Below are 22,384 nucleotides of genomic sequence, written 5' to 3' on the forward strand. Positions count from 1 at the left end.
ATAATATAAATAACATTAATATACCGAGAAAACATAATTGCCTTATATACACAAGAGTTAAACAACAATTCATTTTAGTAGAACTCGAATAAAAAGTTAACTGTTAACCCACTTTCACCAAATTACTTATGACCAACATATATATATTTGATTTGTTTGATTGAATAGATGAAGACTTACACCACAAGGTTCCATTTGTCGTCTTAGTTCGCTTATGCAGCATAGAAAAGAAAAATAGAACAAGTGCATCCAAGTAGATCCTTACAAAACATGCACAATTTATTCTTGTACCCCTTTTTAGTGAACATATTATATACTAAGATTTCAAGGTTCTTTCAATCTATAAATTAATAAATAAATAAATTCTCACCCCAAATACACGTTACCTCTCTAGCATTCTTTTCCATTCCTCCTGCAATTTGTGTAACTATGCTATCATCTCTCTAAGTAACTATAAATAGAAATGCCATTCTACTCCTCATAGTTCATCCTTGAGACCAGAACCTGCTTTAGAAGTTGAGGTTGGTTTCTTGAGCTTGAATGGGATTGATGCATGTTTCCTCAGGAACTTATAAAATGCTGCCACCGTACGGTCCACATCGACAGTAATCTGCAGGCACGATCAGTTGAAAAATATTTAAGATCATTTAACGAAAAATATCATGCAGATCCAGCAAAGCTGAATAGACATAAATATGTGCTCTCATTTCGTATTCACATACAGGGTCAGAACTCTTTTTTCCTGCTGGGAAGAAGAGAATTGTGGGGAATCCGTCAGTCTGCAAAGTAAATATAATTCATTCAGTACACAAGAATTCATTGAAAGGATTGTTATAATGGCTTCCATTGTAATGCTTAATTCAATATTCAAACTATACTATCGGTTGGAGAATATGTTGTTTTAATTGATATAACTGCAACAGTACAAACAATATGATACCAACATATACTTTAAATTTGAGTTACCTTTATCCTGGGATGCTCGTTTGTTGAACCATCCATCTTGGCTATCACAATAGAATCAATACCACGTAGATGCTTTGCAAGTTTATTGTATGTTGGTTCCAGTGCTTGGCAGTGGCCACACCAAGGAGCATAAAGCTAATATTACAACGACAACTTGTTAATATGATCTATGTTTACCAACAAAAGTAGAAATGACTCTTGCAAGCTATGGAACAAGTATTATTGTACCTCAAGGAGAACATCCTTTGACTCATCCAAGACAATGTCATCGAAGTTATCCCCGACAACAATTTTTACGTCACCATCATTCTGCCAAGTTAGCATACATGTTAGATCAGTGGCTAAAATACCAGGCCAAAAGAACATTTATGGAAAATGAAAATAACTCACAGTTTCTGGAACTGGATCTGACTTGAGGAAAGGTTTTAACTTGTCATGAAGAAAATCTTCACCAAATGCCTAAGAAAAAAAGCATACATGGAATTTTCAGCCACAACCAAGATTTCAAACATAACTAAGATAGAAGATAGCATTCATGCACATTCATTAACATGATAACAAAATGAACGAGCCCCTGACAAGTAGAAAGAAGCGTACCTTAATATTGTCAACAGTCACCTCACCATCATATAAAAATTTTCTCCCATCATTATTTCCAATATATGCAAGTACCTATGCAAGATACGATGAGTTTCATTCTGACATACTTGGATAAAACGAAGAAAGGGTGGTGGTTCCATTACTTTGGGACCTTTTCCTGTGATGCCAAAGAAGCTTGCTACAGGCTTTCCAGCATCAACATCGTCCATGTCCACATGAACAAAGACCAGCTGCAACAGATAATTGAACATTAGAAATATATAGCTCAAAGATTCTTTTGAAGGGAATGGCAGGTGAATAAATTATAAATTTATTATTATATGTGAGAAATTAGAATTTATTATTTCTTCAATATTATCATGAGATTATATGAACAAAATGCATGATGAAAGAAAGAAAGATCAATTTTGAGATATCAGTAGACAACACATTAAGCTCCCAGTACTTAGTAGTATCAAACATAAAATGCCAGAACTGTGATAATTTTACGAATAAGGACAAGGTGATTAGTGTTAGTTCCTATATACCCACAGAGTATTCGTAAAATTTAAAACTAGTTCAGACTAGTGCAGATAAAAACAAATTATTTTGTTAACTAAAAAGAATATAGAAATCTGTCTAGACTCCATCTGAGGAATGCCATAACAGAGTATTAAGTAATAACCTGTGAGAAACTACAGAGTATTAAGTAATAACCTGTGAGAAACTATACCTTCCCCTTGAAAAGTTTTGCTGCTTCTCTGAAAATTGGAAAGAACTTATCTGAATTTTTCTTAGTCACAAACAGCAACAACTACAACATACAATAGAGTTAGAAAATAGTGCTTTAAAAGAATATTGCTTCCTACTTTAACAAATATAAAAAGATGCAGACACAAATAATTACCTGTTTCTTGATTTTACTTTCAAAGATTAATGGGGCAGTTTCTTTTGAGAAAGTTGTAACCAAGGCAAGCTTGTTGATGGCTACAAAGTCTGCTATTTCCGCTTTTACGAATTTGCCATCTGAGAGGCAAGGTGAAAAGAACTCGGAATGACTCTCTGGTTTTCATCAAGGGACAGTTAAAAGAGAAGGACAAGAAAGAAAGCGCACCAAAATAGCTGAGCTTCTCATCCTCCCTCTTAACCAACACCAAAGCAGGGCGTTTAGCTTCTGGGTCAATATGGAAAAGCTTTGCAACATCAGGAACCACAGTTTGATAAAAATTGACATTATCCTCAAGTTTGGATGCAGCAGCTAGCTCCTCACTCTCAGAACCCTGCATGCATATAATAACAAACAAAATGATAAATCCATTGATTTGATTAGGAAATGCAGCGGAGTATTTTCATTTAACTATGATGGAACCACCTTAGTCTGAGGAATGAGACTACAATTTCATCAAGTTATCTTGAAATGGACATAGAAATTGAAAAAATGAAACAAATTCTACTTCCATTTCCCAGCCCCTACTTTTAAACAAGGATAAAAAGGCAACCAAGTAACCAACTTGCTATATGGTAAAACGGATATATGACCAAATTCAAGAAATCCAAACACTTACAACTAGAGTGGTGAGGAAGGCCAAGACAACTTTATTCTCAGACGTCAATATGCGTTCGGCATCATCCGCCGTACTAATGTTGTACACCCCAGGCCCTATCTTCTTCTTAACCCAAGTCACAATACCATCCCTGAATTGAAACAAACAAAATCATTTCCAACTTAAGAATCACAAAGTGGCATTAACATACAAATTAATACCAAACTATCATATACAAACATAAACCTCTCGGTAAAACTTGTAAAACTGTGACTTTATCAGTTCATTATTTTGCCTAAACCACTTATATCAGCAAAAGCATTAGTTTGCAAAAAATGTAATAGGAGCATATGAAAGCACACATAAAAACAATTCAAAAAATTAACTGAATATCTAATTACATTAAAATCAATAAAAATAAACAAGTAATTGAAATCGAAGGAAAAACTGAGACAGAAGGTTAGGAAAGTAAATTTACTTTGTCCTGTGGCCAGTGTAAGGCTTGTGCTCTCCATCGACGAAGAAGAAGATGGAGGGAAAGCCCTGAACGTCGTACTCGTGCGCCACTTCTTGCTCCGCCGTGGCGTCAATCTTTGCCAGGACGACGCCGTAGTTCTTCAGCTCCGTGGCGGCAGCGGCGTACTCCGGCGCCAACGCTTGGCAATGTCCGCACCATGGCGCGTAGAATTCCACCATCACGTATTGGTTGTTCTCAATTACGGTCGTGAAGTTCCGTTCCTTCAATACGACGACGTCTTTGTCGTCCACATCCCACGGCGGTTGTTCTGCCTCGAAGTGCGAGGGGGAGTAAGAGGAGAAGTCGCCGTAATCGTTGTCGTCTTCGTCGAGTTCGAGGTCCTCGTCGTCGCCGTCGGGATCTGGTAAGTTGGAGTCGGCGCGGTGGTGTGCGGAAGTGGCAGCTTCGTCCGGTTCCTCGAGGAAGCTGAGATCCTCGTCGTCGTTTTCGTTGGCGGTATTGTCGTTTTGAGCGGATTTCTTCGTTGAAGTGAGGGTGAAGGAGGAGAAGAGAAGTAGAGTAGTGAGGGAGAGCAAAACGACGAGTCGTTTATGGCTCGGCATTGTCGTTTGAGGAGTGTACGACACCAAACGGAGTTGTTTTCGGGTTTCGCCGGGGAAGTGAGTGAAGTGAAGTTGAGAGTGGAGACACAGATTCAAGCTGTCAGCTGAGTTAACAGTTAAGTTGGGCTTTGACCAAAACATGGGATTAGAAGCCTTTTGACTTTAGGCCTTTCTATTGCAAACTTGCAATTGAAAAAAAGTAAAAGGCTTCATTGAGAGGCCCAATAATGAGGCCCAATGGATTTATCGAGAAGTAATAGCTAATACGACGTCGTTGGGTAGCAGTGATGTGATGATGCCTTCTCTCGAAACAAAAAGAGAGAAATTGCGTGGTGATTGCTCTGGTTGGGGAAGACCGCAATTGGGAACAAACATTGCTCCGACAAATCTGTTGCAGAGAAAAACAATAAGCGAAGACGATGATTAGCATACTCACCCAGGTACACTCCCTCTTCAAGCATGAAATTCAACTCTCTTACGATTCCATGATTCTATCTTTCTATGTTTATGTTTTGTTGTTTCAAACAAAAAAAATCATCGCTTTTTATTTTTTGGGGTTTGTGAATGAATGGATAGGAGCGGCTACTTGGAGCTACACTGGGAGTGGTATTGACCGGCGCGGTGGTTCTGGAGCAGCGAAGAAACATCTACTCTTCCATCTCCAACGTCCAATCTCAATCTCAGGTCAAAATAACATAAATGATGGGAATTCATCTTTTAGTGAAAATACAACTTTATCTGTATTGAATTTGAGAAATTATTAAGTGATTGTTCGTATTGTGCACCAACTGTTTGTTGGAATGCCCGAGAGAGAATACTATGTCTGTTCTCAGTTATGAGGTTTTATTTATCCTTGTATCTGTTGCTTAATTTAGGGTCCTTCTTGCAAGCTGCCCCCTGTTTTAGTCTCAGATGTTTCTGTAACTTTGTGTCAAAATGGTTGGTAGAATCTCAGATTTGGACTTAGAGACAAAGTATAGAGGGTAGAATCTTGTGATGAGTGGCTTGATCATGTGCATATAGGGTAGCTCAGTAGCTAAAGGTAAAAGGAGACCAAGAAATACTATGCAAGAACCGTTAAAAAAATTATTTAGACTTAAATGGTTAGACTATTAGCATAGTTTGCGATAGGGCACTATTCCGTTCATATGATCTAGCCAGTCTCACCTAATGGACAAAGCTTTCGTGTTGTTATAATGTCGAAAGGAATTCTTATGATTGACTAGATAATAAGTTGAGTTTCTAATTTATTCATAGTTTCTTTCTCTCTTTTTTTAAGAAGCTAATTTATTCCTAGTTTAAATCTTATGAGGGTCAGTTTGGAACTTCCCCAAATTGGGAAACAGAGTTTCTTCAAGCTCATATGTGAATTTTTCTTCCCCACCATTTCTTAGGTACACTATGCTGACTCTAATGGTGTGTTTAGTTTGGTTGGGGTGGAATGGCTTGCTATATAACATTACTCTTTTTAAAAGGGCAATATCATAATTTGTCAGCCTGGTCGGAAGCTATATGTTTATAGTTACTTAGTTGCTGGAACTACCTTCAGGCTAAGATATGGCAGTTGGATATGCAGCAAAGCTTCACTAAACACATGTTCACTTGTCCACAGTGATTGACAAAATCAATATGAAAAGTTGATGTTCTTGTTTGTCCTTGTGCATGATATCAAGTTTTTACTAAACATGATTAGCTGTTGAATGAATCCAGGTATAGCATTATAAGGTACCATGATGTCTTTCTTGCTGACCATTCTTCGAATTGGACTTCAAGTATCTTCCACTCTCCTCTGTTTCCATATGTTGGGTTATGCTTCGTATACATAGAATGTGTGCCATGTGATTTCAAGTCCATGTTCTTGAGCTATTCTGTTATTTATTTCTATTTTTTTTCTTTTTGTGAAATTAACAGGCATGCTATATTCCATGCTCTGCTACCCTTATGTTGTAAATTTCAATTTGGACTTACTACATTTAAATGCTAACCATTTGGTTTTTATGCCCTTCTAGGTCAGACAACCCTCATTTGCTAAGAAATCCCATTCTGAATTTGCACATATCTGGAACAAAGCTGTAGATCAAACATTTGGACCTTTGATAAAGTCTCTCAGCTCACGTGGATGGTAGAAATGTTATGAGTAATTTTATTTTCAATATTGATGTTTCAACTTTTGTAATTGTGAAATCAAAACATGCAATACTTGCCCTCTTTTTTACCGTCACATTCAATTATTTGCTAAACCGTTGTGTACACGGGCAGTTATTTGTAGACCAATGTACTACAATACTCAAATGATGCTTCAATATACAGATCAAGATTCCTGATTTTATTCCCCTGCACTCACTAATTTATGAATTGTAATTTACATACTGTTTTACAATCTCTCCTCTGGCGTTCTCTAGCATGTTGGAGGTGCCTGTTGGCTGTTGTCTATAAAATGCACTGAATGTTTTACATTAATGGCTGTGTCATCTATAATTTATGACTTATAATCGTCTTGATGTGAGCCTCTTTATGGTAGTTCTTGGTTTCAAATTCTGCGAGAATGTATCTAATTTGTTAAGGCATTAATTCATAGACTAGCGAGGAAGATGAGGTATTAGACTATAGTAGACCCCAGGGGGAATAAGTTGCTTCATTGCTTCACTATTGCTCTTGATTTGGTTGAGGAACTTTCAAATAGAAATGCTTTCCTTTTTGGAAGTCAAATATAAAACTCCACAAAAATTGGTAGTTTTTCACTAGTTTGTAATGGTGAGAAGTTGGAACGTCCCAATTAGAAGCTTGTAACACTTTTTGATGACATCCAAATTTGAAATTGATCACTATCATAACCTTAGATGCATTAGCTAACCATAAAGAACGAAGATTAAGGTTACTACTGGTAAGAAACAAGAAAATTTAGATACATTACATACACACACAGATATGGTTAGGGAAGGATTTTTAAGGAACTTGGGTGGTGAGGTCAAGTTTCAACCTTGCTATAAGCTATAGTTTTTTTTTAATCTGACATAGGACCATAGAGGGCATATTATGCATGACACTGAACACTGTTGTTGGTTGTTCTACTCATGTTTGCTTGGCGAGTGACCTTTACATAGTATATTCCCATGGCCAGAAGCACAGCACAAGCAACAGCGAAGACAATGCCGGCCACAGCACCAACTCCAATTTGTTTCCTACCTTTCTGTGTTGCCAATGCTTTGTTTTCATATACTTGAGTTGCTTCCACTTGTGCTGCCATAGGCAAAGGTGAACATTTTGATGCAGAACAAGGGTCCTTGGTCTCATTTTTCTTTTGTGCATTAGGATGAAAGAAATCATATGCTGATGGTGAGAAAGCTATAGGACTCTCATATTCAAGGCCATGAGGAGCTCTTTCTTGGCCACTAGCAATAGACACAAGTATTGTAGAAAGGAGGAAGAGGAAGAATAAACCAATGTGACTCATTTTTCTTTTTGGTCTATCTGGTATTGTGTAAACCACTTAGAAGAAGAGAAAATAGGTAGTAGCTTTTGGATGAAAACTTGTTGGAGAGCTTCCAATGGCTTTTATAGTGTCTTGAGGAAGTGGTTGTTCCTTGTGCTTGAATTTATGTGTTGGGAAAAGGAGGCCAATGAAGGGGGGAACAGAATTATGGGTTTTGCTTTCAGCTGACCCCAACCCCTAACATTGATTGCTGTGTAATTCCCAAACTGCCCATGATTATATACTTGTATAAGTCAACAGTTGAACCAAATTAAGAATTGTATTGATTAGTGGCATTTTGGTCATATACAACATTTTTCTCACAAGGTTATTGCTTATTTTTGTACTTGATGAGTCCTCTTGGGGTGGCTTTGAGTGAGAATGATGCTTATAATTTCCTCATGGCTTTGAACTACTTGAGTGCCCATACTCATATGCATACATTACAAGCAAATTGATACTAGTTAGGGAATAAAATCATATGATAATTAATTCATCACATCATTGCTTTGTGAAGGAGAAGAGGTTCAAGAAATGGCTGTATGGGATAGATTATTAGTTGGAAGGTTTGTGCTTAGCTTTATCGCTACGTGGAAGAGTAGAAGTAATTAAAAGCATGGGGTTGCCTTAGCTTAGAGGGGCAGCAAAGGCCTTTTCATGCTTGGCCTGCCCCCATCACATTATTGCTAAGCCACAAAACGCATGCAATATCACAAATGCTTAGTAGTACTAGTGTTCTACACTTCTACTTCCCCACTCATTCACTCCATGTGTATGTACATGTAAATATTAACCAAAAATATTTTGTATACTCATTTTTTTAGTATTCAGTCAATTTACTTCATATATTATTAGATTTTCCATTTTATCTAATAATAAATGAGAATGAATACCCAAATTGAGTTGGTTGACTAATGAGTTTATTTGTCCATTTAAGTAAGTATTAAAAGTTTTCTATTTTTTTAGTACTAGTGTTCTACACTTGACCCATCCAAATTTGTTAAATGTTAGAAGTTTTGAATTCCGTCTTTTATGTATAATAATTTATTGGTTAATAATAACTGTTAATTATCAAATGAAACTCAGAATTACAACAAATTAATCCTTGGATTTTTAGATTAAAAAATACTGAAAACTAAAAAAAATAAGCGACGGTAAATTTGTTTGATGTGAAAAAAAAAAACAAAATATAATGAGCACATATAGTGCAAGAATACAACTTAATTGGGTGAATATAACTTGTGATGTTAATTAAAGAAGATGTCAGCACTTCATGCTTGTTCTCTCTCATTTTCTGTGTATTATTCATTATTGTTATGTTCAGTTACTTTTCATGCCTTTGTGCAGAGAAGTGGATCGCAATTGTGATTCTCTTTACTTCCTCCATTGCACCGCATATGTTTACTATGTTTGCATTGTGATTCTCATAATTTTATTATTATTATTATTATTATTATTTTGCGGGTCGGATGCAATTCTCATAGATTGATTAAAAAACTATAAGAATATATATATATTAGAAGTAATTTGAGGAGTTGCGTTAATGCATTTAGGGTGACCAAATTCAAATAATAATCCATAACAAACTAATTAAAATCAATCGGTTTCACTTTTACTTGCAAAAAAAAACATCACTTGGGTGGGCTTATACTCGGCCCAATGGATGTGAAAATATAAAACCCATACCAAAATATGGATATAGACTATGATTTACAATAAAATGAAGAGCCTTAAATCCCTGTAAAAAACTAAAGAGCCCTATAACACCATAAAACAAATAAAGAGCCCCAAAATAAAAGAATATATATATATATATATATATCAATGAATTCAACTCTTTTGTCCCAAAAAAAAAAAGTAATAGAAAAAAAATTCCCTCTCTTTCTTATTAGTTCAAGAAATTAATATTTTATTAGTTGATTATTAGTTTTTTTTAAAGTGTTTAATTGGGGAATCAATTTTTTTAGCCAATATAAACTTTTTTATAAATTATTTTTTATCTTAAATTATAAACATTAAATCTTAAATTTTAAATCCTCTAAAAAAATGAGAATTTTTATAAATAAAAAAATTTAACTAATATTAACTATTCAAAAGGCACTTCATATACTTGTTCCAAAAAACCTATAGTTAGATCCCATTTTGGCTAAAATGAATATTTAAAAGTTATTTACATCTTATGCATAGATATATCATATAAAATAGTAATATCTACATAGGTTGTTTCGAGAATCTTCTATGTTTATGTTGATAAAAATGCATAGGATTAATTAATGTAACTCCTATGCCCCATTACATTGATAATTTGATATTGAAAAAAGTTTCAATAAATTGTAGTAATTAAAGGTTTCATCTTGTTACTTCTTCCTTCTTTTTCCCTAAGTTGCTTAACTTATGATGATATTCACCATTACATATGATTATGATTGTTGTAATAATTTAAAATGTTCCATCAAGGATATCCCCCTTGAAATTAGAATATGCGGCTAATACCTTCATTTTATATATTTTTTTTCAACCTTATCTAAGAAAATAAGACTATATATAAAGCCAAGAGTCATTTTCTTCAATTTTATTATTCAATTCATCATTCTATCATTGCATTTGTACATCAACCTATCATGAAACTTTTTTTTTTTAATCTTGGGTGTGGTTTAGATTCACGTAGTAATTAAAATTAGTGACCATTTTTAAATTTCCATTTGTATAATAAATTAATAATTACAAATTAACAGAACACTAAATAATTATTAATGATAATTTAACTATTTATGAGTGCCTTTTTTCAACAAAGAGTGTGCCCATATAACTTTATCGAGCACCTAAAGAGTGTGCCTTTTTTCATTTTATAAATTAATAAAATGGACATAAAATATATGAAGGTATGAGGTGAATTAATTAGTTCATTCATTAGTTTATGTATGCATATAATATTATAATATAATGTATGAAATGAGGGGTACAAAAGTAAGGAATCCGAAGCCATATCCACCGAACATAGTAATATTGTCAACCTTTTTTTTGTGTGATGGTTATGGTATTTAAATTTTCTTGTCTAATTTATTAAAAATTAATATTTAATTTAAATTATATAAAAATATACAATTTTAAAATATTAAATATGTATCTTAAAATGAAAATTAGACAAATTGGACACCAGAGTAGACCACGTTAGAAATTAACTTTTTTTTCTTCTTCTCTCTCTTTATATATATATATTGTCCCCAGCATCCGCAATTAATGAAAGAATTGGGAAAAAAAAAAGGCGAAAGCTTCATGTGTCACGTCCCATAACCACCACAATAATAGATAAACATTGAATTGCAATGGTAATTAATATATTTATATAATTAGAACAATGTTTTTTTTTAATTATGAGTGAAATTCGAATTCGAAATTTTTAAATAAAGACGAAAAAATTATACTATTTAAACTATAATTTATTAGCTATAATTAAAATAATGTTATTTTAATGTAATATATAAATTTTATTAAATATAAAATAAAAGAAAAATAAAAAGACTGATGTTATTAAATACACACCTCTAAACATATATCTGATTTTTTTTCCGTCTTATTAAATCAGCCCTAGTTTATATATGTAGTATATGTTCCAAAAAAATATTTACACATATTTTTCTTCTTTGATTAATAATATCACTAAAAAAGACCCACTTGCACTAGTTTAATATAAATTTAATTAGGTCACATACACTATAGGATAAGCATCACAAAAGAAACCTATTAGCAATGTTAGAAGTTATTAATACAGCTGTCTAGATTAGACCCCATAAATATAAATAGTGGATACACTAACTAGGGTTAATAATATAATAAAGTGAGAACAAGGTAAGCAACGCAAATACATACATATATTGAAAACCAAAGGGAAAAAAAAGGGATACAAAATAACACCCTTAATTAGCTAAATTGGATATTAAAAGATAATAATTATTAATTAAGCTAATCTAAAAGAAAAGAGCAAATAGACAAATTAAAGAGGGACCCCTCACACAAATTAAACTTACATTACACTCCACTCCTTGATGAATTTATTTATTAAATGATATATATATTATTTGCTTAATTAGTGGTTGCTCCTGAAGGATCCAAGGGCTTTTATGGCAGATGCTTTAATAATGTGTTCATGGTAGATTGCAGCCGCTGCAGCTCCAAGAATTGGTCCAACCCAGAATATCCACTGAATTATTATTGAAACAACAGAACAATTATATTAATCATAAAAATTAAATATAAATTACATTTTTTCATATATTAATTAATTTAATTACTTACATGGTCATCCCAGATTTTGTCTTTGTTGTAAATCACGGCAGCTCCGAAGCTTCTTGCCGGGTTGATGCCGGTGCCGGTCACCGGAATTGTGGCCAAGTGAACCATGAACACCGCAAATCCAATTGGCAGTGGTGCCAACACCTTTATTTTATTATATTTTTCATTTCAGTTAGTTTATCCATAATAATAAAAAAAATAAAATAAAAATTTATATACAATTATCTTTATACGAAGTTAATAATTAAAAATAATTAAATAATATGATATAATTAACTAAATTGTTATTTAATAGTTTTCAACTATTAATTTCACAAAAATCAACTACACAAGTTGAAACTAATCAACATAACACGCGTCCACATCTTATAGTTGAAAATAAAATAAAAAATTCATATACAGTTATTTTTATATAAAATTAATAGTTGAAAACGATTAGATAATTTAAGACGATTGACTAAATAATTATCATTTAATAATTCATAACTATCAATTTTATAGAAGACAATTATACGTGAGTTAAAACTAAGGTGAAAATTCAGATGCAGTCAACTTCACGTGAAGTTGATAATTAAGAGTCGTTAGATGATTTAATTGATTTGACTAAATTTTCATTTAACGACTCTCAACAATTAACTTCATGTGAAGTCGACTGCACCTAAATTTTTATTTAAAACTAATCGACATAACACGTGTCCACATCTTACAGGAACATGGGAGTCTCTGGCGTTTCTCTTAGGGTCAGTGGCAGAGAAGACAGTGTAGACAAGAACGAAGGTGCCAATAATCTCAGCACCCAAAGCAGTTCCTTTGTTGTAACCAGGATGAACGTAGTTGGCACCACCTCCATACCTATCAAAGTAAGCTTTTTGGAATCCCTTGGCCAGTCCGGTGCCGCAGATGGCGCCGGCACACTGTGCCACTATGTACAACAGTGCCCTTATCAGCGACAGCTTCCGGCCAAGGAACAACCCAAATGTAACTGCAGGGTTGATGTGTCCTCCTACAGTGACAAACACAAATTAGACGAAAATTATTTTATTTAATATTTATTAATTATTACAATAAGATGAAAATTCAGGTGAAGTCGACTTCACGTGAAGTTAATATTTGAGAGTCGTTACATAAAAATTTAGTCAAATAAATCAAATCATCTAACGACTCTCAAGTATTAATTTCACGTGAAATTAACTGCACCTGAATTTCTACCTTACAATAATTATTAAATGTTAAATAAGATAACTTTTTATGATTATTTTTTATTAATATTTTTTTTGTTATTAAATATTTTTATAAGAAACCTTTTAATATTTAAATAAAAATTTAAATATATATGTTATTTTTTAAAATATTTAAAAAATTAAAATTAAAAATTTTTTATTTATAAATTACAAAAATATTTTTAATTATTTTTTATCAAAAAATTTTGAAAAAAAAAATTTGTTGACGAAGTTTAAAATTTAGGATTTAGAATTACCCGAAATGCCAGCAGTGCAGTAAACAAGGATGAAGATCATGCCACCAAAGGCCCAAGCAATACCCAAGATTCCAACACCATCACACTGTGTGTTACCCTTGATTGTGGTATCACTTTGGTTACTATAACCAATAATGGTCAACACAGTGATGTAAAGGAATAAAAGTGTTGCTATAAACTCAGCTATGAGTGCTCTATAGAAGGACCACTTTGTAAGCTCCTCTGCATCAATCAATGGTGCTGGTGGTGGTTCATGGTAGTCTTTTGCTGAGTATTCTCCTCCTCCTCCTCCTCTCTGCTCTTCAACTTCAACATCTTTAGCCATTTTTTTTCTCTTCTTTGATACACTAGTTTTTGTGTGTGGTGTTGTTCCAAATGGGGTGTGTATTTAAGTAATGAAAGTGAGATAGTGTGTGCAATATTTAAATTAAAATATAATAATGGGGTTGCTTTAATTTGCTTTCTTTTGTGTTTGTTTGGTGAGTGTATGTGGATATGGACAAGGATATGGTTAATATAAATTTTTGTATTAGCTTGATTTTTCTTGCATGGTCCCATTCTATAACAACCATTCCAACGGCTCTTCTTTCATGTAAATTAGTATTTATTTTCAGAGAGATTATGTGTTTTATTTAAAGGAATAAATATAGGGAATTAACTTTAATTACTCAGTATTAATTTTTTTATTTTAAGTGTATTTTTTAACTTTTATTTTTATATTATTTATTTAATTTAAAAAATATTATGTGTATACTAAAATCAATTAATATATATTTTTATATAAATATATATGTTGTTTAACTCATTTTTCATACGTATACTATAATTATCAGTAAAAATCTTTTTAATAACTACAAAAAATATATAATTATCTTTATAAACATGTAATAATAACAACAAATATATAATTATCGCAAAAATATAAGCTAAATAAAATATCAGTGACCATTATATTATTACTATTAAAAATTTACTATTAAAAATAAATTTTATTATAATAATATATATTTAATTTATTTTAATATATATTTTATTTATATATTTTATACTACTAACTAATTTTAATGACTAATTTTATTCTATATCTATGAAGCTTGATTTGACATACCTGGAAGATTCTCATAAATCAACCGCTCCATTAAAGTGGTTATGGGCAAGTGTAAAAATTGCATAGGGCATTATTGCATGGCAATAATTATTGATATATGAGTGACATCAAACATTAGAATATGAAATTAAGGGCAACACAATGGTCTACTTTTCCCTACTTTGCTGCTCTGTCTCTCACTAATTTGGCAAACCCTAATTAATGCTATGGTCCCATTTTTTTTTACCAATGGGTCATCCCTATCTCTCTTCTCATCAATTGAATCTTATTTCGTTTCATAGCACACAGAAAATAAAATTTTGATAAATGTTCTAGCTTAGACTTCTAGTTTACTTTCCTCTTTAATATAATATATTTAAAAAATTCCATACATATAATAATTAAGGTTTGATTCTTTTTTGTTGGTGAATCTTATCATATGCAAGAATATAAAGTTTAGATTATTATACATGCCATGTTATTTAATCATGCATGTAGTTATTGGATTTTTAGTATAAAAAATTTGGAGTAATTAAAATTTATATGAACACAGCATGAGAAACTATCATAGAATGTATTTATTACTAATTAGTTTATCATAACTTAAATTTACATTTTATAAACTTTCCTTGTAACTAAAAGTATATATAATTCTCTAGAACTTCAAAGGGAATAAAAGGAACTCTCTAGACTTTGAAATTACATTTTTGTTTCTGGAGGGTGCTAGCTGAATTATTTTCAAATTACCCGAAGTTTCTTGATTAAAAAATAAATAATACGTTGACTATAAGATGGGTGATTAATTTGAGGGGTGTTCCATAAAAATGCGTAAAACGTTTTTCTGTATAAATATTTACGTGTTGTATTATTATTGGACGTATTAATGAATTGGTTATTTTTAAATTTTTTAACAAATTAGAATAAAATTGATTTTTTTTATAACAATAACAATAAACTCAATTTTTTTAAATGATTTAATTAATTGTATTTTTAAATTTTTAGGAATTTAAATATCCGAAAAACAAAAAGTCAGGAATATAATTATCTTTTTATCAAAAAATTTAAAGATATTCGGTTTAGATTATATAATTCGATTGGATCAAATCGGGTCTAATAATTATAAATTTATAGTACAGACAATTAAGTTTATTATTGTTACTATAATAAACCAATTTTATTTTGGTTAATAATAAAAAATAAATTATTAATCAGTTTAATAAGAATGGCCAATAATAACATAATATGTGTAAATGTTTTTAAAAACAGACATTTTTAATATTTTTATTAAAATAGTCTCCTTAATTTAATATACTAGGAAAAGTTAATTAGCTAGCGGCTAAGAATCATTAGCATTATTAATAATTTGAATAGCAAGAGATTAAGATGGATGATTCGGAGAAATAAAAAGTGAGCATTATTATTATTATTATTATTATTATTATTATTATTATTATTATAAATAAAAGAGAGGAAGTTGTTATCTATCTTTGTTATGATGATGAAGGTGTGACAGATGAATTTATGTGGACGTTACCTAAAATCGAATGGGTTTTGACCACATTATTTGAGGATTCAATAATACTCACAAGTTTTAGGCCACTTATTCTAATTGGCAATAGATTAAATTTTAATTAGTAGAAGTGCTGTTAATCAAATCATACATCATAGTAATTATTTAAAGTGGATTTGGAAATCCAAACCTGTTACGGTAGGTAACCGGAGATTAATAATACAGATGGCGTTTGGCGGCCCAAGTGTATGATGGAGGAGATCTTCGGGTATGTCCGCAACTCGAGAAGCTCCGTCCGACTTGTGCTTGCGTGGGAATGGGGGGTGGCACCTGCAAAGACACTCCGATGCCTAAGTTAGCAAGAGTGTAAGCAGGTCTTAAAGAGTATTGGACTTAGAGATACCTGAGGGGTGTCAGTGTATTTATAGTGGTGAGCCAATAACCACCGTTGGTGTAGTGCCGTATCTTTAGGATAGTAACCGTCCCTATTATCTTGGGGAGGTTAAGATATGGCTTTATGAGGCGGTTAGAGAGATTTTAGGGGCGGTTACTCATTTGAATGAGTGTTCATCTGCCAGCTGATCTCACATCCGACCTCTTCAGACCAAGTCGTGAATGGTACCGACTTCTTATGTGGAAGGCGGCGCTTAACTAGGCTTAATCCTTTAGATTAGGCCTTTTAGTTGGACCTGGGCCTTGGTATTGGGCCAGGGTATGAACAGTGCCCCTACTTGAGCCCAAATTTTCTTTAAAGTTTGGGTTCAAGTATTCAACTCGGGTGCGTAGTCGACTTGTTTGAGAGAACACGGATCGTGGAAACCGACGTGATTTCCGCGACTTTTAGTTTCTGACAGTTACGTCAATTCAAGCGTCGTGTCCGTTGAGGGATTATTTAGGGATTGAGGGCTTTGGTAACGGTGCAGTCTCATTAATGACTGCCTCGCTTTTTACCATTATGCCCCTTAGCCTTTTTTATAAATACTTTCCCTCTCTTTCCATTTTCCGTTTCTGCAATCTTTCAAACTTCCCTTTATCTTGTTCGTACTTCTTCCTTGCGTTCGAAGACTTCTGTTCTCTCCAACCTTCATTTTCGGATAAAGGTTAGTTTTGCTTTTCCCATGTCATGCTTTTTGTTTGCATGTTTTGTTTGGCGAGTAGATAGGTTGACCCGTAGATTCTAGTTTCGAATCTTTCTTCTTTAGTGGCCTTGTTTTTTGATTTTTCTTTTTCTTTTTCCCTTTTGTAGGTTTTCTGCCACTTTTCTTTACATAAAAAATGGCTTTTGTAGACATTCTTTCTCAGTGGGTTGACGATACGGTCCTTGGGGAGGAACCGTTGGTCGACGCTGAATTCATCACTCACCTCCGAACTCATCATAGGCTCTGTACTTCGGACGAGGACGAGCCCAAATATGAATTGATAATCCCGGGTCCTGAAGACCGGGTCTGTTTTGGAAGGGTTAATGAGGCAGCCCCTCATTTTTTCTTCATGTACGAATGTATGATCACCCGTTTGGGTGTTTTTCTCCCTTTCTCGGATTTCGAGATATCCGTTTTGCACCACTGCAAGGTTGCCCCTACTCAACTCCACCCCAATTCCTGGGGTTTTTTGAAGATTTATCAGTTTATAAGCCACGCTCTGGACTTCCCGACTTCCTTGAGAATCTTCTTTTATCTTTTCCATATGACTAAGCCCTTTAGTGGGCTAAACAACAAACAACAATGGGTGTCCTTCCGGGCCATTCAAGGTCGGAGGATTTTCACCCTTTTTGATGAATCTTTCCACGACTTCAAAAACTTCTTCTTCAAGGTTCAAGCTGTAGAGGGTCACCACCCCTTTTTCCTGGACGAGCATTCCTCCCCTCGCTTTCCCCTTTACTGGCTGCCGGCCACCCCTTGTGAAAAGATTGGTCTAGATGACCTAGACGAGGTGGAGGCGGCCATTGTGGGGTTTTTCCGAGAAGCATGGGGGAGGGCCCCATACTTAGATACGAGAAAAATCCTCCAGGGGACGTCGGTCTTTGTTCAATCTTGCATAGGTAGCGCATGCATTTTATTTTTCCGAGTTGTTTTTTTGCCGACTTGTATTTTACCGACTTGTATGACCGACTTGTAACTTGGTTGTTCCTTTTGTAGATATGGCAAAAAAGAATGCTCAAGAGTCCTACCAGAGGGTGCAGGAAGCCAAAGCGAAATCCCGGGCCAGGTCCGGGGGTGGCAAGGCGGTCGTCTCTCCTCCTCCTCCTCCTCCTCCTCCTAGAAATGTGGGTACTCCCTCTCAACCTATTATCATCTCCTCCTCAAGTTTGGCTCGACCACTCCCTTCTGCCCAACTACTCCCCGAGCCGGAGAAGAAGAAGCGCAAGACTTCCGAGTCTGGCCCTTCTTGGGAAGGTGGCGTTAAGGCGGATGCTCTTGCATTCGTCCGAAAGAACATCTATCCTCTTATAAGTATGGATGATGTTTCTGTTCGGAACCACCTTACCGCTCTGGCCGAGGAGAGCTTTAGGGCGGCGGGAGTTTGTGGCAAACTTTTGGACATATTCGAGAAGACTCCCCTCAGCTCCTTGGGGACTACCTCAAAGGTTGCGGAGCTGGAGGAGAGGCTTCTTGTTTTTGGAAAACATGAGAGGGAGTTAAAGGAGGAGAGGGACAAGTTGAGGAAGGAGAGAGATGACCTCCGGGAGAAGGAGAGCCAGCTGCGAGCCCAGTGCACAATGGAGGTGAATCTGAGGAAGGCGACTCAGGAGAGCTATCAAAGCTTATTTAAAGATATGGTGGAGGTGAAGAAGGATTTGCTGAACTCTCGGAATGCTTATGCTGACTTGGAGGACTCTATCGCCGATGGCGCCGAGGAGTCTTGGAGAATTTTCCTGGAGCAGGTTAGGGTTATAGCCCCCGACTTGGATCTTTCTCCACTACATCCTGACAAAGTGGTGATTGACGGCGCTATTGTTGATCCTCCTGCTCCCGAGGTCCTTTCCGAGTCAGACCTAAAGACTCGGGGGCAGAGGATTATAGAGTCTCCTCCTCATTCCAAAGATGCTCCGAGTTCTTCAACCCTCGCTCCGACTTCCTCTTTGGCTCCTCCTCCTGGCCCTGGTGATGTTCCTCCTGGTGGTGGTGATTCCCCTACTCCGTCCAAAAAATGACTTCTTTATTTTTGTGGCTATATGGGGGCCCGGCCTGTGGGTCCCCCCTTTTTTAAACTTATTTATTCGTTGGTGGTTGCGAACAATTTGCTTCTTGGCCTTTTGAGGCCGTAAACAAAATGATCCGTACCCCTTTTTTTTGGATAAAGGGTTTTCTAATCAAAGTAGGTGCCCCCTTTTTGGATAAGGGTTTAAGTTACTTTGCGCGTGTACATGCTTTTCTGTTTTGGACATGTTTGATCTTTTCGGAAAACCTTTTGTTAGCTTGCATTGTTTTCTCGAGCCTTTTTCGTGCAAAGGCTTGTATGCAAACTTTAAACTTTCAGGTTTTCATATCTCTTTTGTTATCCTTTATACTCAACTTTGCTTTAGTGAGCTTTTATGACTTAGGTTATTTTTACGATGCGTTTTTCATCTACTCGGAGCTCGGTTTTCTTTTACTCAGAGCTCTTTCGAGTTTGCTTTACTCGGATTTCCTTTCGACTTAAGAGTCGGATAGTTTCCGAGTTTAATACGATCAACTCGTATAACCTCTTTACACCGACTTGTACCTCGTCGTTTCATCCTGACGACCATGTTAGGTCGATTCATGGGATTTTCACGCTTTGTCGAGCTTAAGTCGGCGCGTTTCGTAGAAAGACTTATAAAAATAGAGGAGGATATTTAAGAGAAACATAGTAATGAAAAAGATCTTTATTAATCGGGAAGGTACCTTTTTGCTACTAAGGGTCTTGACAGCATATTTTCCCTTAGCCTCTACTATGATGCCTCGTTAAAAACCCCTCTCCAGAAAAAACCCTTTTTTGGGAAAAAATCATGAAGCTGGGAAAAGAGTACATCAGGGAGTAGAGTTCGCTTCTAACTGTAGTACCTTTTCATATTACAAGCATGCCACGACCTTGGTAACTCGGTGCCATCCAGGTCGGTTACTTTATAATAACCTTTCCCTAACACTTCCTTGATTTTGTATGGCCCTTTCCAATTTGCGGCGAGCTTTCCATCTCCTGACTTGTTGACTCCAATGTCGTTTCTGATTAAGACCAAGTCATCTACGGCGAATGTTCTTCGAATGACTTTCTTGTTGTATCTGGTAGTCATTCTTTGCTTTAATGCCGCTTCTCTTATCTGGGCGTTCTCTCGGACTTCGGGGAGCAAGTCGAGCTCCTCTTTGTGCCCCTGTACATTTCCGACCTCATCATGGAGGATTACCCTTGGGCTTTGCTCACTGATTTCTATAGGAATCATGGCTTCTACGCCGTATACTAGTCGGAAGGGTGTTTCTCCTGTGGCGGATTGGGGGGTTGTCCTATAAGCCCATAGCACTTGAGGGAGCTCTTCAGCCCAAGCTCCCTTTGCTTCCTGTAATCTTTTCTTCAAACCTGCCAGTATGACCTTGTTGGCTGCCTCGGCTTGCCCGTTAGCTTGTGGGTGTTCTACCGAGGTGAATTGATGTTTGATTTTCATACTGGCTACCAGGTTTCTGAAGGTGGTGTCGGTGAATTGGGTTCCATTATCTGTGGTGATGGAATAAGGTATCCCATACCTTGTGATGATGTTTTTGTAGAGGAACCTGCGACTTCTTTGAGCGGTGATAGTGGCTAATGGTTCTGCTTCTATCCACTTTGTGAAGTAATCTATTCCCACGATTAAGTATTTAACTTGCCCTGGTGCTTGGGGAAAAGGACCTAACAGGTCCATCCCCCATTTTGCGAAGGGCCAGGGGGAAGTTATACTAATGAGCTCTTCTGGTGGGGTCACGTGGAAATTTGCATGCATCTGGCATGGCTGACATTTTTTCACAAAGTCTGTGGCATCTTTCTGCAAGGTCGGCCAATAGAATCCTGCTCGGATTACCTTTCTGGCCAGCGACCTTGCTCCGAGATGGTTTTCGCAGATCCCACTATGTACTTCTTCCAACACCTCGGCGGTTCTTGAGGTCGGTACGCACTTCAGCAATGGTGTTGATATCCCTCTTCTGTAAAGGACATTTCTCACCAAAGTATAATGTTGTGCTTCCCTTCGGATCTTTTTAGCCTCCTTCTCCTCTTTGGGGAGGATGTCGAATTTCAGGTATTCTACTAAGGGATTCATCCATTCGAGGTTTAGTCCGACTACCTCAAGTACCTCTCGTTCATCTTCTGCTTTTGATACCGAGGGCTCTTGTAGGGTTTCTTGAATCAGGCTTCTGTTGTTCCCTCCGGGTTTGGTACTTGCTAACTTGGATAGGGCGTCAGCTCTGCTATTTAGATCCCGAGTTATATGCTTGACCTCGGTTTTCGCAAAGTGCCCTAGGTGTTCCAAGGTTTTTTCCAAGTATTTCTTCATATTGGGGTCCTTTGCCTGATATTCCCCACTTATTTGGGAAGTCACCACTTGTGAGTCGCTGTAGATCCTCACCTTTGCGGCGCCAACTTCTTCTGCTAACTTTAATCCTGCAATCAAGGCTTCATATTCTGCCTGATTGTTTGAAGCTAGAAATTCAAATTTTAAGGAGACCTCTATCTGGGTTCCTTTTCCATCTACCAATATTATGCCTGCGCCGCTCCCTGTTTTGTTGGAGGACCCGTCTACATAGAGTTCCCATGTAGTTGGTTTTTCCTCTTGTTCACCTGCACATTCTGCAATGAAGTCGGCGAGGCATTGGGCTTTAATTGCGGTCCGAGTTTCGTATCTCAAATCGAACTCGGAGAGTTCTATTGCCCATTGAACCATTCTCCCTGCAACATCCGTCTTTTGGAGGATTTGCTTCATGGGTTGGTTCGTACGGACTCTTATCGTGTGAGCCTGGAAGTAAGGTCGTAGCCTTCGTGAGGCTATCACTAAGGAGTAAGCAAACTTCTCTAGTTTGTGGTACCTTAGCTCAGGACCTTGTAGAACCTTACTGGTGAAATAGACCGGGTGTTGTCCGACCTCGTCTTCTCTGACCAGGGCTGATGAGACAGCCCTGTTTGCGACGGATAGGTATAGGACGAGGTCTTTTCCCGGTACTGGTCGGGTTAGGATAGGAGGTCGGCTTAAGAATTTTTTGAACTCTTGGAACGCCTCCTCACATTCCGGAGTCCATTCAAACTGGCATCCATTCCTTAATAGGGAGAATAACGGAAGGGATTTTAGCGCTGATCCTGCCAAAAATCTGGAGAGGGCTGCAAGTCGGCCATTGAGCTATTGAACCTCTCTCAAACAAGTCGGACTTTTCATTTCTAGGATGGCTCTGCATTTGTCGGG

At 35.9% G+C, this 22,384-nt stretch overlaps 4 protein-coding genes across 4 annotated transcripts; 1 reads left to right on the top strand and 3 right to left on the bottom strand.

Annotated features, from left to right (window-relative positions):
• Positions 1–126: 126 nt before the first annotated feature.
• On the bottom strand, positions 127–4,282 carry LOC112786143 (protein disulfide isomerase-like 1-4). Its single transcript, XM_025829551.3, has 12 exons — positions 3,568–4,282; positions 3,111–3,240; positions 2,660–2,825; positions 2,453–2,571; positions 2,279–2,359; positions 1,710–1,796; positions 1,564–1,638; positions 1,357–1,425; positions 1,195–1,275; positions 967–1,101; positions 723–779; positions 127–610 (listed from the first exon to the last, which is right to left on the bottom strand). The coding sequence occupies exons 1-12, from the start codon at positions 4,167–4,169 to the stop codon at positions 479–481; spliced, it is 1,734 nt and encodes a 577-aa protein (XP_025685336.1). The 5' UTR covers positions 4,170–4,282; the 3' UTR covers positions 127–478.
• Positions 4,283–4,444: 162 nt separating this feature from the next.
• LOC112786156 (uncharacterized) lies at positions 4,445–6,498 on the top strand. The gene is made up of 3 exons (XM_025829567.2): positions 4,445–4,609; positions 4,746–4,853; positions 6,179–6,498. The coding sequence occupies exons 1-3, from the start codon at positions 4,589–4,591 to the stop codon at positions 6,293–6,295; spliced, it is 246 nt and encodes an 81-aa protein (XP_025685352.1). The 5' UTR covers positions 4,445–4,588; the 3' UTR covers positions 6,296–6,498.
• Positions 6,499–7,203: 705 nt separating this feature from the next.
• LOC112786153 (uncharacterized) lies at positions 7,204–7,623 on the bottom strand. Its single transcript, XM_025829561.3, has one exon. The coding sequence runs from the start codon at positions 7,621–7,623 to the stop codon at positions 7,204–7,206; it is 420 nt and encodes a 139-aa protein (XP_025685346.1).
• Positions 7,624–11,491: 3,868 nt separating this feature from the next.
• Positions 11,492–13,942, bottom strand: LOC112786167 (aquaporin PIP2-7). The gene is made up of 4 exons (XM_025829577.3): positions 13,412–13,942; positions 12,642–12,937; positions 11,938–12,078; positions 11,492–11,842 (listed from the first exon to the last, which is right to left on the bottom strand). The coding sequence occupies exons 1-4, from the start codon at positions 13,734–13,736 to the stop codon at positions 11,729–11,731; spliced, it is 876 nt and encodes a 291-aa protein (XP_025685362.1). The 5' UTR covers positions 13,737–13,942; the 3' UTR covers positions 11,492–11,728.
• Between the last annotated feature and the right edge of the window lie 8,442 nt (positions 13,943–22,384).

This window comes from Arachis hypogaea, chromosome 3 (genome assembly GCF_003086295.3).
Source record: "Arachis hypogaea cultivar Tifrunner chromosome 3, arahy.Tifrunner.gnm2.J5K5, whole genome shotgun sequence".
Lineage (NCBI taxonomy): Eukaryota > Viridiplantae > Streptophyta > Magnoliopsida > Fabales > Fabaceae > Arachis > Arachis hypogaea.

Coding starts and splice junctions, on each gene's coding strand:
- LOC112786167 (XM_025829577.3), bottom strand. CDS start 13,736: ATGGCTAAAGATGTTGAAGTTGAAGAGCAGAGAGGAGGAGGAGGAGGA. Junction 12,938..13,411: donor CTGCACTGCTGGCATTTCGG/GTAATTCTAAAT, acceptor TTGTCACTGTAG/GAGGACACATCAACCCTGCA. Junction 11,843..11,937: donor ACAAAATCTGGGATGACCAT/GTAAGTAATTAA, acceptor ATAATAATTCAG/TGGATATTCTGGGTTGGACC.
- LOC112786156 (XM_025829567.2), top strand. CDS start 4,589: ATGATTAGCATACTCACCCAG. Junction 4,610..4,745: donor TGATTAGCATACTCACCCAG/GTACACTCCCTC, acceptor ATGAATGGATAG/GAGCGGCTACTTGGAGCTAC. Junction 4,854..6,178: donor ACGTCCAATCTCAATCTCAG/GTCAAAATAACA, acceptor ATGCCCTTCTAG/GTCAGACAACCCTCATTTGC.
- LOC112786153 (XM_025829561.3), bottom strand. CDS start 7,623: ATGAGTCACATTGGTTTATTCTTCCTCTTCCTCCTTTCTACAATACTT.
- LOC112786143 (XM_025829551.3), bottom strand. CDS start 4,169: ATGCCGAGCCATAAACGACTCGTCGTTTTGCTCTCCCTCACTACTCTA. Junction 3,241..3,567: donor TACACTGGCCACAGGACAAA/GTAAATTTACTT, acceptor GTTTCAATTCAG/GGATGGTATTGTGACTTGGG. Junction 2,360..2,452: donor AAAGTAAAATCAAGAAACAG/GTAATTATTTGT, acceptor TGTATGTTGTAG/TTGTTGCTGTTTGTGACTAA.